The sequence below is a fragment of the Salvelinus alpinus genome, chromosome 20, assembly GCF_045679555.1.
Source record: "Salvelinus alpinus chromosome 20, SLU_Salpinus.1, whole genome shotgun sequence".
Classification (NCBI taxonomy): domain Eukaryota; kingdom Metazoa; phylum Chordata; class Actinopteri; order Salmoniformes; family Salmonidae; genus Salvelinus; species Salvelinus alpinus.
The window spans coordinates 38,094,796-38,107,197 of NC_092105.1; the positions used below are offsets into that span (position 1 = coordinate 38,094,796).

At 41.4% G+C, this 12,402-nt stretch overlaps 1 protein-coding gene across 1 annotated transcript; it reads left to right on the plus strand.

Annotated features, from left to right (window-relative positions):
• The first annotated feature begins 1,122 nt into the window (after nucleotides 1-1,122).
• Nucleotides 1,123-11,655, plus strand: LOC139546798 (interleukin-1 receptor-like 1). The gene is made up of 12 exons (XM_071355588.1): nucleotides 1,123-1,200; nucleotides 6,941-6,988; nucleotides 7,198-7,297; nucleotides 7,437-7,677; nucleotides 8,422-8,605; nucleotides 8,783-8,933; nucleotides 9,248-9,316; nucleotides 9,411-9,540; nucleotides 9,715-9,863; nucleotides 9,974-10,105; nucleotides 10,481-10,645; nucleotides 10,758-11,655. The coding sequence occupies exons 2-12, from the start codon at nucleotides 6,968-6,970 to the stop codon at nucleotides 11,192-11,194; spliced, it is 1,779 nt and encodes a 592-aa protein (XP_071211689.1). The 5' UTR covers nucleotides 1,123-1,200; nucleotides 6,941-6,967; the 3' UTR covers nucleotides 11,195-11,655.
• The last annotated feature ends 747 nt before the right edge of the window (nucleotides 11,656-12,402 follow it).

Here is a 12,402-nt window from a genome sequence, read left to right on the forward strand (position 1 = left end):
ATTCATGACAACATAACCACGATCACTCCCATCCCTGTTTCCTGCCACCATCTCATCTATCTTCCTCAGCAGCTCTGGGACCTGAGTGACATCATTGCCCCATGTGTTGGCCCTAGTGTTTAAAGCATGGTACCTATGCCCACACTTCTCCACCATCTCCTGGAGAAACCCATGTCTCGCTATGTGTTCTTCCAGTGACATTGCCCTGAGTTTCTCACATCTGGTAAACACTACCATCATGTGTCTCCAAAGTATGTGGTTGAGAAGCTTGAGGGGGGCCCTCTACTGCCCATACCCTGCCTTTGCGTGAGTTCAAAGGGATGACCATGAGGAAGGCATGGGGACATGGTTGACACATGGACATGCTGGCTTCTATGTTACGGTGGACAAGGAAAGGGTATTGCACGGAGTACTGGATGCATCTGTCTAATGTGTTGACCACAGTGACCTGCCGGCCGTCCATTAAACCCTTTCTCCTCATACACATCTCCACGTCCCTCCTGTCCAGGATGGTGTTTCCTGTTTGTCTCTTCTCCAGCCAATCCCTACCCAGGAGGATGATTCTCAGCTCAGGGAGATTATACTGGTCCCCTATTAGAGAGAAGAGTGCATGTTATAGGAAAAATAACACACTTGAATTTTTGCATTACAGTATGACCAAATGTCAGTTTTGCAATGAAACTGACTTGCCTAGTTAAATATTAGTTAAATAAAAAATATATATAAGTGTGAAGCATCCGGTTGGGGTTTCCACTCACTACCAAATATGGTGATGAGAGGAAGCCCAGTGGTAGTGGGAGAAGATGGAGCCAGATGGAATTTGACCTACATTATGTTAATTGTCTCAATGATGAAACATTTGATCTCAATACCAATTTTCTGTTCCCAAAACCGGAATCTGATACGAACAGAGTGGACTAAGTGTTGTAGATTTTACCCTTTGCCAAAGTCTTAACTTGTATTGTAAAGAAGGACTGTAAGGGAGAATTGAGTTATTGCACAAGCGCACGTCACAGAATAGGCTTTCCCTAATAGAAATATGCAAATACCTGCTAGAAAGCACTGCCCATACTCCGGCCTACAATAAAAGTTTACACTGCTCATTTTGCTCATATTTAGCCGATTCCAGTTCCAGATATACACCTACTGTGTAAATTCTACTCAGATGCTACTTTAGACTGAGGGAGGATTACTGCGTAGGTAAGGCTTGCAATTCATTTGATTGGATTACAGTTCAGTTTAAGTGTTTTTTTTTCTGTGCAAAGCTGAGTAAGCTTCAACAGGCAATATGTGGAAATGTATGCATCTATGTTGAAATTGTGCTGTTTATGTGATGTTTAGGTTCCAATGGTTGAAATATTGTCATCAGGATATTGTTCATGGTTGTCTAATCAGCAAGTATCTACAGTACACCAGCAGTGCAGTACAACATTTGAAAAACGATTGTAAAATATGCTATTTTGTCAGATGACTTTTTCTGCGAATGTGGTAAGTTTTCACAACGCTTTGTACAAAACTCAAAAGAGATCATTTAAAAGGCAGTTGTTTCAAAATTCGATCCACATTTTCTATTGACTAAGTATAAAATACACTTGTCAAAATAATACAGACACTTTTTCACCAAACTTAATCAGTGTTCCATCTAGAATATATTTCATATGTTCAAATAAAATTATTGTTTTTACAATACAATGCTCACATAATTTTTGATAAGATTATCTTCTAATTTGTTAAAATACATTTTACTATTAATTAATCCAACTGCTCAAAATTGATAATCACTTAACTGTTTGGTAAATTTATAGATTTTAAACTGGTTTGTCTACTGCAGATTTTGAGCACTAAATAATGAAAATGTAAGGTAAAAACATATAAAGCATGATATATATATACTATTACGATGATGGCTATGACTATGATAAAATAAATTATATTGATTGTATGTAACAAATGCATCTCCTAAACAGTAAACGTGTATCACAAATGAAGTTGCTGGGATCTTTATGAAGGAAAGGTTTCACACTGCTTTGCTGAAATGTCATTGCCAGTACAGTACTGTACTATCGTAATATATGCCACAGCAGGTACTTTTATGCAAAGTGACAAAAATGAATCCACACATTTTCATATGTGACCACAGTGAGAATCTAACCCACAACTCTGGTGTTGCTAGTGCCATGCTCTCAGTAACTGAGCCACACAGGACCACAAAAAAGTATTGTTGCATGCTGGGAATGTGGGTCCAGGTGCTGAATTTTTTACTACTTTAGTGCACGTATGGGTGAATTTGTTCCAGTGCTTCTGCTCCCCTGGGGTGGGGGGACTATAAACAGACGGTGCTGTGGTTTATGGCCGGTACGCCCAATGTGGATCAAATCAAATGGAATCAAGTATTATTAGTCACATGCGCCGAATAGAACAGCTGTAAACCTTACAGTGAAATGCTCTCTGGTTGGAGCTGACAGTCTGCACTTTAGCCTGGTGGTCATTGTATCGTTTCGGTTCTGGGGTGCTGAAGTGCAGAGCCAGAGCAGCAGGGAATGTGTCACTGTCCCGATACTTTTGGAGCTCACTGTATATCACACCTCACCTGTCCACAGTGCTAGTTAATGTATGGTGAGCGTTCTGGCACAAAATTATTGCTGTGCATCATCATCCAAATTGGTGCCACACATTGGTGGTAGATGAGGTGAGTTTCCCTCTCACTATATAAATACAATCCATTATTTTTATTGTTATTATTATTAAAATATATAAGTGCAACACAATATTGTTAAGTACAATACAGGATTGGAATACAGGTAGAAGGTGTATGATTGCCACCCCCATGAGCCACCCTCCTTCAGGCCATGGATGAAGCATGTACTGACATTAATCCAGACCTACAGCATGTCAGGCTTGGATTCGCCATGACAAAAGGTTTTCCCCCAGGTTCATGAACAATAAGGATAGTTACTGTGTCGATGAGAACCTTTGGCCAAATGCTAAAGACAGGCTTGATGCAAACTAGTGCCTGCTGAACGTTACGTTTGTTTCATTTTCATTTCATTTGTTTCATGTGTTTACAGTACACCTATTTTGTAATTAGGGGTTAACATGGGTGACCGGGATCCCAGGGCTGTCATGGGGACACTTCATTCTTCCTCCAAAAATGTAATGACAAGACTCAGGAAGACTCAACATTTTTCCCCGATGTCAGCAATAATTCAATTCCACAAAATACACAACATACAGCATCAGATTAGCAAAAAATAACAGCACATTCTCCAGACAGATTATCACATTGAAGCCTTTAACCTAGGGTGTTTACACACAAAGTCGCCATTAATTGAAAGCACAAGCATAATTGACACCCCTGGACTGCACACGCGACCCATATGCAGTTAATAAACCCTACTGAAAACCCCCACTGTATGCCTCTTTGAGCTGTCATTGTGTCTCTTCAGACAGTCACAAATGTGATAGGCCTATGGACAATTCGTTACATAGGCACCTCTGTCACAGACATAGCCTACTGTAGGTTGCATTATCAAAGCACGTCTCTCGCCTATGCATGTCAAAATACAGCTATAACATTTTCCCCGCTTGTCTGTGCTGTCTCATATTTCTTGCCCATATGAGAGCTTTGGTAGAGAATATGTGATCATCAAACGATATGACAGTAGATAGGCTATGGATATTTTTTAGACAGAGTTGGCCTCCGTTAAAATACCTTGATATTTAAACTATTTCCACTCTTCACCCTCGGTTAGTCATACATGTCAGAGCAAAAACTAAGCCATGAGGTCGAAGGAATTGTCTGCAGAGCTCTGAGACAGGAATGTGTCGAGGCACAGATCTGGGGAAGGGCACCAAAACATTTCTGCAGCATTGAAGGTCCCCAAGAACACCTTGGCCTCTATCATTCTTAAGTGGAATAAGTATGGAACTCCCAAGACTCTCCTAGAGCTGGCCGCCTGGCCAAACTGAGCTATCGGGGGAGAAGGGCCAAGAACCCGATGGTCACTCTGACAGAGCTCCAGAGTTCCTCTGTGGAGATGGGAGAACCTTCTAGAAGGACAACCCATCTCTGCAGCACTCCACCAATCAGGCCTTTGGGTGGCCAGACGGCCTTTGGGTGGCTCTTCAGTAAAAGGCACAGAACAGCTCGCTTGGAGTTTGCCAAAAGGCACCTAAAATACTCTCAGGCCATAAGAAACAAGATTCTATGGTTTGATGAAACCAAGATTGAACTCGTTGGCCTGAATGCCAAGCGTCACGTCTGGAAGAAACCTGGCACCATCCCTACGGTAAAGTATGGTTGTGACAGCATCATGCTGTGGGGATGTTTTTCAGTGGCAGGGACTGGGAGACTAGTCAGAATCAAGGGAAAGATGAACGGAGCAAAGGACAGAGAGATCCTTGATAAAAACCTGCTCCAGAGCGCTCAGGACCTCAGACGGGCAAAAGGTTCACCTTCCAACAGGACAACGACTGTAAGCACACAGCCAAGACAACACAGGAGTGGCTTCGGGACAAGTCTATGAATGTCCTTGAGTGGCCCAGCCAGAGCCCAGACTTGAACCCAATCAAACATCTCTGGAGAGACCTGAAAATAGCTGTGCAGCGACACACCCCATTCAACCTGACAGAGCTTGAGAGGGTCTGCAGAGAAGAATGGGAGAAACTCCCAAATACAGGTTTGCCAAGCTTGTACCGTCATACCCAAAAAGACTCATATTTAAACATTTCTAAAAAAACTTTTATGCTTTGTCATTTTGTGGTATTGTGTGTATTGTGTGAAAAAACTGTTGAATCCATTTTATAATAAGGCTGTAACGTAACAAAACGTGGAAAAAGTCAAGGGGTCTGAATAATGCACTGTATTCTGTCATTCTTTGAAGGATGTTATCTAGCAAGCTTAGCGACTTTGCTCAGTGGACTATGGATTCAATGGATTCAACAAAGCTATACTCGGGATGTGTTCTGCACTTCCTGGGCGCACTCTGTGTTGAGAGTGTGGTGGATAATCGTTTCAAAATATAACACTTACAAGAACTTGTGAATTCAATATAAGCTTTTAATACAAGTATATCAGAAGCCTAGATGGTCTGCGGAACACACACTTTCCCAGAGCACTGGCTCTGTATTTATACACACAGCATATGAGTCCATCCCACATGTAAATTAAGTTACTTCCCTCAGGTCATCTGCCACCATTATCTTTTAGTCCAGGCTTCCTGCTTGTTCATGCCCAATAACACCTATATCTGCTCTTGATTAAATTATAATGGTGGCAGGACCCTTTCGTGTCCTAAAAATAATATATGTCTATCTTACCCTAAGCACTTATGGCCTTGAATAATATACTTATGTTTGTTCCTCTTTATCTAATCTTTGGTTTCCTGCCCTTTCCATAATAGATAATACACTTAAGTGTCACCTCCTCCTCTTTACCCTAAGCATTTATGCACTTATGGCTTTGGCCATTATACTTATGTCTGTTAATCTTTTTGGTTTCCTGTCCTTTCCAGAATGGCAAATGGACTCAAGTGTCGCCTTCTCCTCTTGTGGTCTAATGTACACCTGTCTTTGCTCAATATTGTCATATCTGTCTCTATGTGTACCATTTACTCCCACAATAGCCTACTGCTGAAATGTGCTGAATGCTGCAACAAGACTTAGACATTCATTCAAGTTTCTCATACGCCAATTTCAAAGTTGTTCCAAACGTCAAATTTTGACGTGTTTAAGGTTGAGTTTAGTCATTAACTCCAAAATTTTAAGAGTAGGTATTAGCTCAGAATGGTTAAGGTTTTGGATAGGCTTAAAACGAAATATGCAACCTTTTACACCAGAAGCAGATGCTTACGCCCATCCACAACGCCCTAGCAAAACCGAAACCTACTTGAAGGTAACATCCCTCACTGTTGCCCCTAGTGGCCGGTTTCTACATCTCCCCGTGTCCTCAGACATGGATGGACGTCTAATACTGACATGTATCACGGGTGACCTTGCTGGAATTAATTGAGGAACATGATAACACTCTGAATTTATGAACGGCCTGTTTCAAAATTCACAACAATGTCATCAGCGATCAGAGATATACTCATGACTAAATATCAGTTTAATTTGCTCTGAAATCATTACATAGTGGCACAGCCAAGTCAACAAGGTGGCTCAGCGCTCTCTTATTTGGGGAGAACCCAGGCATAGTGACCATAACTTGGTTTTAAATGCTTTAAATGGTCACTGGATAAATATGAATTATTCCCTGAACTAAAACTTGGTAGATTTTGGGGAAAAGATGAATTCCTAGCTGTAATTATATCTGAACAATACATTTCTATTTTTCATCAATTATTGTGAAATATGTAATCAATGAACACACCTTTGATCACAGAAATTATGGCAATTAGATTTTCAGTATATTTGATGGGTAGTGCAAGTGTATTGCCTAATGTGAAAACAGTGTAATGTACTGCAATTTACTGTACAGCATTTTTTCTAATGGATTAACTGGTTGTTAAAATGACTAAATTGAGAAGGGTGTGTTTGCTGATTTAAATAAATGTTTGCATGGTATTTCACAGTGAACATATATTTTGGATAATAGGTTGTGTGGTGAAATACGTCTCCAAACAAAATTAATGTACAATAAAAAGTTTCGAATGTGACTTTATGCTTGAAGTGTTACCAGTTTGGAGTTTTGTACTAAGAGTTTAAATAAATCACTTTATGCTTGTAAAAATAGCACCAAAAGCGATTTGATGTTTGTTTTTTTAGCAAACACTGTATATTTTCCAAAGAGGTCATGGTTTCTTCATTCAAGCTTGATATGTTAAATGGCCATTTCAATAATCCATATTATATCAACATTTTAGTTTTCATCATTTCTGCTGTATCTATAACAGGATATCCTAACAACATGTTGAATATGACTCTTGTTCTTTCTTATCAGTGGAGGCAAGTTCCTGTTTTGCAGAAAATGTGCTCCTTCACTTTCAGGGTAAGCTCTTTCAGTAATTCTTCACTCTGAACCTAAAAAGGTTTTCTGCATATGTATTTTATTCCCTCTTGAAAATAGGTATGTCATTTATTAATGACATGGTAAAGCATGGTCCTGATGTTTTATTATAGGGTCTTGTGTGGAATGATAGTTCCTGTTCGACTTTACAATAAGGTAACATTCTTTTTTTTGTTCCCCTTGTCTTGTAGTTGGTGGATGGTGGTCTCATGTTTCTGCTCCTCGGTTTGACTAGGATTTCTGCCCAGAGAGAAATGTCCTTAAACCCCACTACAATAGGTCATTACACAGGTATAGCATCTTCTTCATATTTCACACATTTCTACATCCCATTATTACAAGGCATAGTGAATATATTGTACCTTGAACAATAGACCTCTTTTCCTTCACATGCAACTTAATCGGGTAATGTATGTTCATATTTTGGCAGAGTCCCCATGTAAACAATCTGACAAGTATAAAACTACTGTGACAGAGGGGGAGGCCCTTAGTTTGCCAGCCTACTATGACCTGAGTGAGTTGGTTTGGGCCAGCGTGACTGAGTTTACCTGGTACAGAAACAGAACCCAAGAGCTCCCGTCCTCTGAGGAAGAGCGTGTGCATCATCATGGACCGGTGCTCTTCTTCCTCCCCCTTTTAATCAACGACTCTGATCAGTACTACACCTACTGGTAATACAACAACTGTGTGTGTGCGTGTGTTTAGGGGTTAGATTGGTAATTGAGAGCGGGGGAGCCCTGTTTGGGAGGGTTAGGGTGAGGGTTGATTCTAGGGTTAGTGTTGAACCTGAATGTGTACATAGGGCTAGGGTAGGCCTGCACATTTACAAAGAAAAAACCTAAGGGTCCCTTGTCTTGCACAAACGTTGAATAAAATTCTATTTGAACTTACTCTGCCGATTTGAAATTTTAGACAAAATATCCACAGAAAACTATTATTACCGACTTCAAAACGCAGAACTCTTTGTGTGGCAATAAAGATGTTTGCTCCTGACCTAAGGCCAAGCACAAGACGGAAGGACATGCACGATGATGCATGAATACTGACGGAAATTTTGCAGGTGTTTACATGGTTTTGAGCATGTGACAGGTGATAGAAATTTCCACTGCAGTATTGGCACTCTAAAAAGTCGGGTAACTAATACTTCCTGTGGATATTTAGTCTCAAAATTCGACCCACTGAAGGACCAACCACACAGACAACTGGTAGGGTAACATGTAATACAATTTTATTCAACATTCTGACTCGTAAGGAAACTTTCCACATTTTTAAACTGCTTAGTTTCAGGCTGTATATACTATTAGAAAAAAACATTTGCTATCTACAGCCTAAAAGGGTTCTTTGGCTGGCCCCCAGTTAGAAGCCTGTTGGTTCCCTTTTGGGTAACTGGTACACTGTATATGCTTATGTTCCAGGAGAAAGGCAGCAGACACCTGCCATATTTTTATGACAGAGGTGATTGTGGTCAAAGCCCAACCGTTCGATCATTCAGTCCTGTTTACCGATATCTCAGAGTCCGCAGACAACATCGCTATCCCATGTCCTGACCGCGTGGAAAAACTGTGCCAAGATGGAAAAGAAAACTTAGCCTGGTATAAGGTACTGAACATGACCAGAATGCTAACACAAACCTCAAGCCTGTAAAACTATTTACCATTGGTTCTCAACTCCTGTCCTATAGCTCCTAAGGGTTGCACCTGCTCTTGATGAGTGGAATCAGGTGTGTTACTGCTATTTCAGCAATGAGTTTGTGAAATTGTTTGTCTTTAACTTCAGAATTTCAGTCCCATTCCAAACGAGTCTAAGAGAAATCTGTGGGTGTACGGCGCCTCCAAAGCAGACGAGGGCATCTATACGTGTGTGTGCACGTGGGAGCACAATGGGACGGTTCTCAACACTTCTGCATCCAGGAGACTAAAGATCCAAGGTATGTAGGTTGTGGCTTGATAACAGCTCTGTCGATTCTCTCAACATTTTATTTATTTGATTTGAGCTTTGCTGAAACCTCATCCAAGATGGCAGCAGGGTCAGCAAACATGGAAACTCTAGGCTACATTACAGCAGGTTATTAGGCTACACTAGGTACATTAGGCTCCATTTATATCAAACAAACAGAAGCAAAAGCAACCCTCATATCACATGTGGTCTTTGTGGCAGCAACAATCATCAATAACATCAGTGACAACGTTTTGAATGTATCCAAAAGTATCTTTCTGACTAAACTGTGTTTGTCTCCTTCAGCTCCCTCTGCCTCACATCCTCCTCAGATCAACCTGCCTAGAAACGGAAGCACAGAGACCACTGACCTGTGTAGGGATCACACCTGGATCAAATACTTGTGTTGTGCTTGATTTGGTTTGCCCGGTAATCTCTCTGTCTTCATAGTATCTCTTGTTCTTCATAGACACCACTAAGAAGTTGAGGTGTGAAGCGTTTTGTGGGCAGAACATTGAAGACAACTGTCACGTGTGGTGGGAGATGAATGGAGTGAAAGTACGCTCGCAGCAGCAAGGCTACTCAGTGAACACCACCAGGTAGGTACACACATGCACGCACACACACATGGATTCATGCATACACACAAGCACACACACACACTTGTTTTGAGAACAAGGTAACATAATTTACACATTTCCTTGAAAAAAAGACCCCAGATTCACCGTTGAGAATTCGCTGTGTGAATGTTTTGTGTGTATGTGTTACTGTAGCGAGGTGGAGGTATCTTCAATGCGGAGTATCTTCACGGCTATCCTGACCATAAACACAGTGACTATGAAGGACCTCCAGTCAAAGTTCACGTGTGTTGCAATGAACGAACAGCAATGGATTTATGCAGTGGTTACTCTCAAGCTAAGAGGTTAATACACACAATCTTAAACATCACACAAACACCCAGACACACAAAATCACACATGCAAACTCTCTAACTTTCTCGGTGTTGTGTTCTCCCTGTCTTCCCCCCCACAGGGTTTATGTTTATGTATCTATGTGTGGTGCTAGTCTTTTTCTTCTTGCTTGCTGCTGTGGCCGTCAAAGTGTTTGACATCGATCTGGCGCTCTTCTTCCGTGGAGTTTTCAAATGCTATGGTCGATCTGAGGGTAAGAACATCTAGCCACCCACTGAAGTTTAATGATGCTATTTCACTAAGATATTTCATTGTACAGAAATGCTTATTCAGCCTACATGATCTATATAGTATTGGATACCATATCAACATATTACTACATTTAGTTCTTAGTCACCACACTGAAGCATGGCCCACTGATTGTGCAGTGCAGTTGTCTGCAGTAGGCCTAGTAGGCCCTTCTCAACAGGTCCCGGCTGGGGTCAATCCCACTGCAAGTGTAGAAGTAATGGCCCATTTATTATAAAATAACTCAATTTCAGTTCAAATAGAATTTAATCAAATCTCTACAATCTATTCCTTTCATGCTGAGGTTTGACAGAAACCTCCTCTTTGTCTGTGTTTTCAGATGGGAAGGTCTATGATGCTTACGTTGTCTACCAGATGGATGGTGTAGACAAAGACATGGAGGAGAAAGTGTATCACTTTGTGAGCAGCGTTCTGCCCAATGTCCTGGAGCAGAAGTGTGGCTTTAGACTCTTCATCCACGGCAGAGACGACTTACCTGGAGAAGGTTGGTTCTTTCAGACTGTGTCCTACCCTTTAAGAAGCAAATGTAACAGTAATAAACAGTACTGAAGTCAAAAGTTAACTTCTCCCGCTCATCTCTGTTCTGTTGTCCCCAGACCGCATGGAGTTGGTGGAGGCCTGCCTGCGGCTGAGCAGGAGGCTGATTGTCATCCTGACCCCCAGCTCAAGCACATGGTCAGGCTCAGGAGGTCAAGGGTCATGGGGATGCTCGTCTTCGTTGACCACAGCAGAGGACTATGACTGTCAGGTGGGGCTCTACCAGGTTCTGGTCCACAGTGAGATGAGCGTCATCCTCATCCAGCTGGGGGACATGGGGGAGGGTGGCTACACACACCTGTCCCCCGGCCTGCAGCACCTGGTCCGCAAGAGTGCCCCCTTAATGTGGCAGGAGGGAAGGCGTGGGTCGATGCTGCCCAACTCAAGCTTCTGGAAGAGGGTGCGTTACATGATGCCTTGGCCGCGCCACTCGACTAGTTTTGACAACCAGTTAATGACTGTTCTATGTGAACGATCAGAAGGTCTAAGGGCTTGAAGTGCGGTTGGAGGTCTGGGAGTCTGTTATAGAAGAGAACACCCCCAGGTTCTCTGAAAATTCTTATTCCATTTATAGAAATATCATTAATTATTCCAGTGCTGTGCAGCAATATACACAGGTTAGTTGAGAACGTCACAAAAACGATGTACAATGTGGCAAAAGGCCGTGTGTTGTTGTGATTCTGGATGGCTAGCAACAATGACAAGAAACTGCCATGTGGGGAATGTAAGTGGCTCATTTCAGCTAGTTTTATCTTGTTCTTGATACCATGTCTTGTTTTTAGGTATTTTGATTGATGTCACGTCTATGCTAATATGGCAAAAATGTACTTGCTTACTAACCAACAACTGTAACGATGTGTTTGAGAGACAACAAGTGTTCATTGTGAAACTTTTTTATGTTTTCAATAAACATTGGAGACTAAATATAGTTTACATTTGGTCAACAATCTAAACCAACCCGTTCTGTTTGCTCCATATTTGTGCACACGTGTAACGATTCTCGTTGGTGGAAGGAGAGGAGGACCAAAATGCAGCGTTGTAAGTGTTCGTCATATTTTAATTGAAAAAACTGAACACTACACAAAATAACCACGAAGAGAAAACAAAACAGTTCTGCCAGGTGAACAGACACTAAACAGAAATTAAACACCCACAACCAAAATGGGGAAAACAGGCTACCTACGTATGATTCTCAATCAGAGACAACGAACGACACCTGCCTCTGATTGAGAACCATACTAGGCCAAACACATAGAAATATAACAACATAGAAAAAGGAACATAGACTACCCACCCCAACTCACGCCCTGACCAAACCAAAATAAAGACATAAAAAAGGAACTATGGTCAGAACGTGACAACACGTCTGTTTTGTTGCTAAACAACCAACCTGTCTATGGTGCCATAGTGACATATTGACTAAGGTCCGAAATCAATTTAAATTTACATTTCCAAACTTTGAGAAACTTGTCTACTTACACAAGATAAACGTGCCGAATATTATGTCAAAAGAAAATGAAGACAGGCACCTTCTCATGTAACACAGACCCAAACATACACACCTGGGGACATTCTATACCTGTGTGTGTGTGTGGTGTGTGGTGTGTGTGGGAAATATACATTTTTGGAGTGAATTTAACTCATCTGATGCCCTGAAGATAGTCATTGAATAAACTGGATGGGGAAAAATCCACGACTGTAAAT

Bases quoted from the DNA above. Each gene is read 5' to 3' on its own strand.
- LOC139546798 (XM_071355588.1), top strand. From the start codon at position 6,968: ATGTGCTCCTTCACTTTCAGG. The intron at 8,934-9,247 runs GTATGTAGGTTG...TGTCTCCTTCAG, and splicing joins CAGGAGACTAAAGATCCAAG to CTCCCTCTGCCTCACATCCT. The intron at 9,541-9,714 runs GTAGGTACACAC...GTGTTACTGTAG, and splicing joins TACTCAGTGAACACCACCAG to CGAGGTGGAGGTATCTTCAA.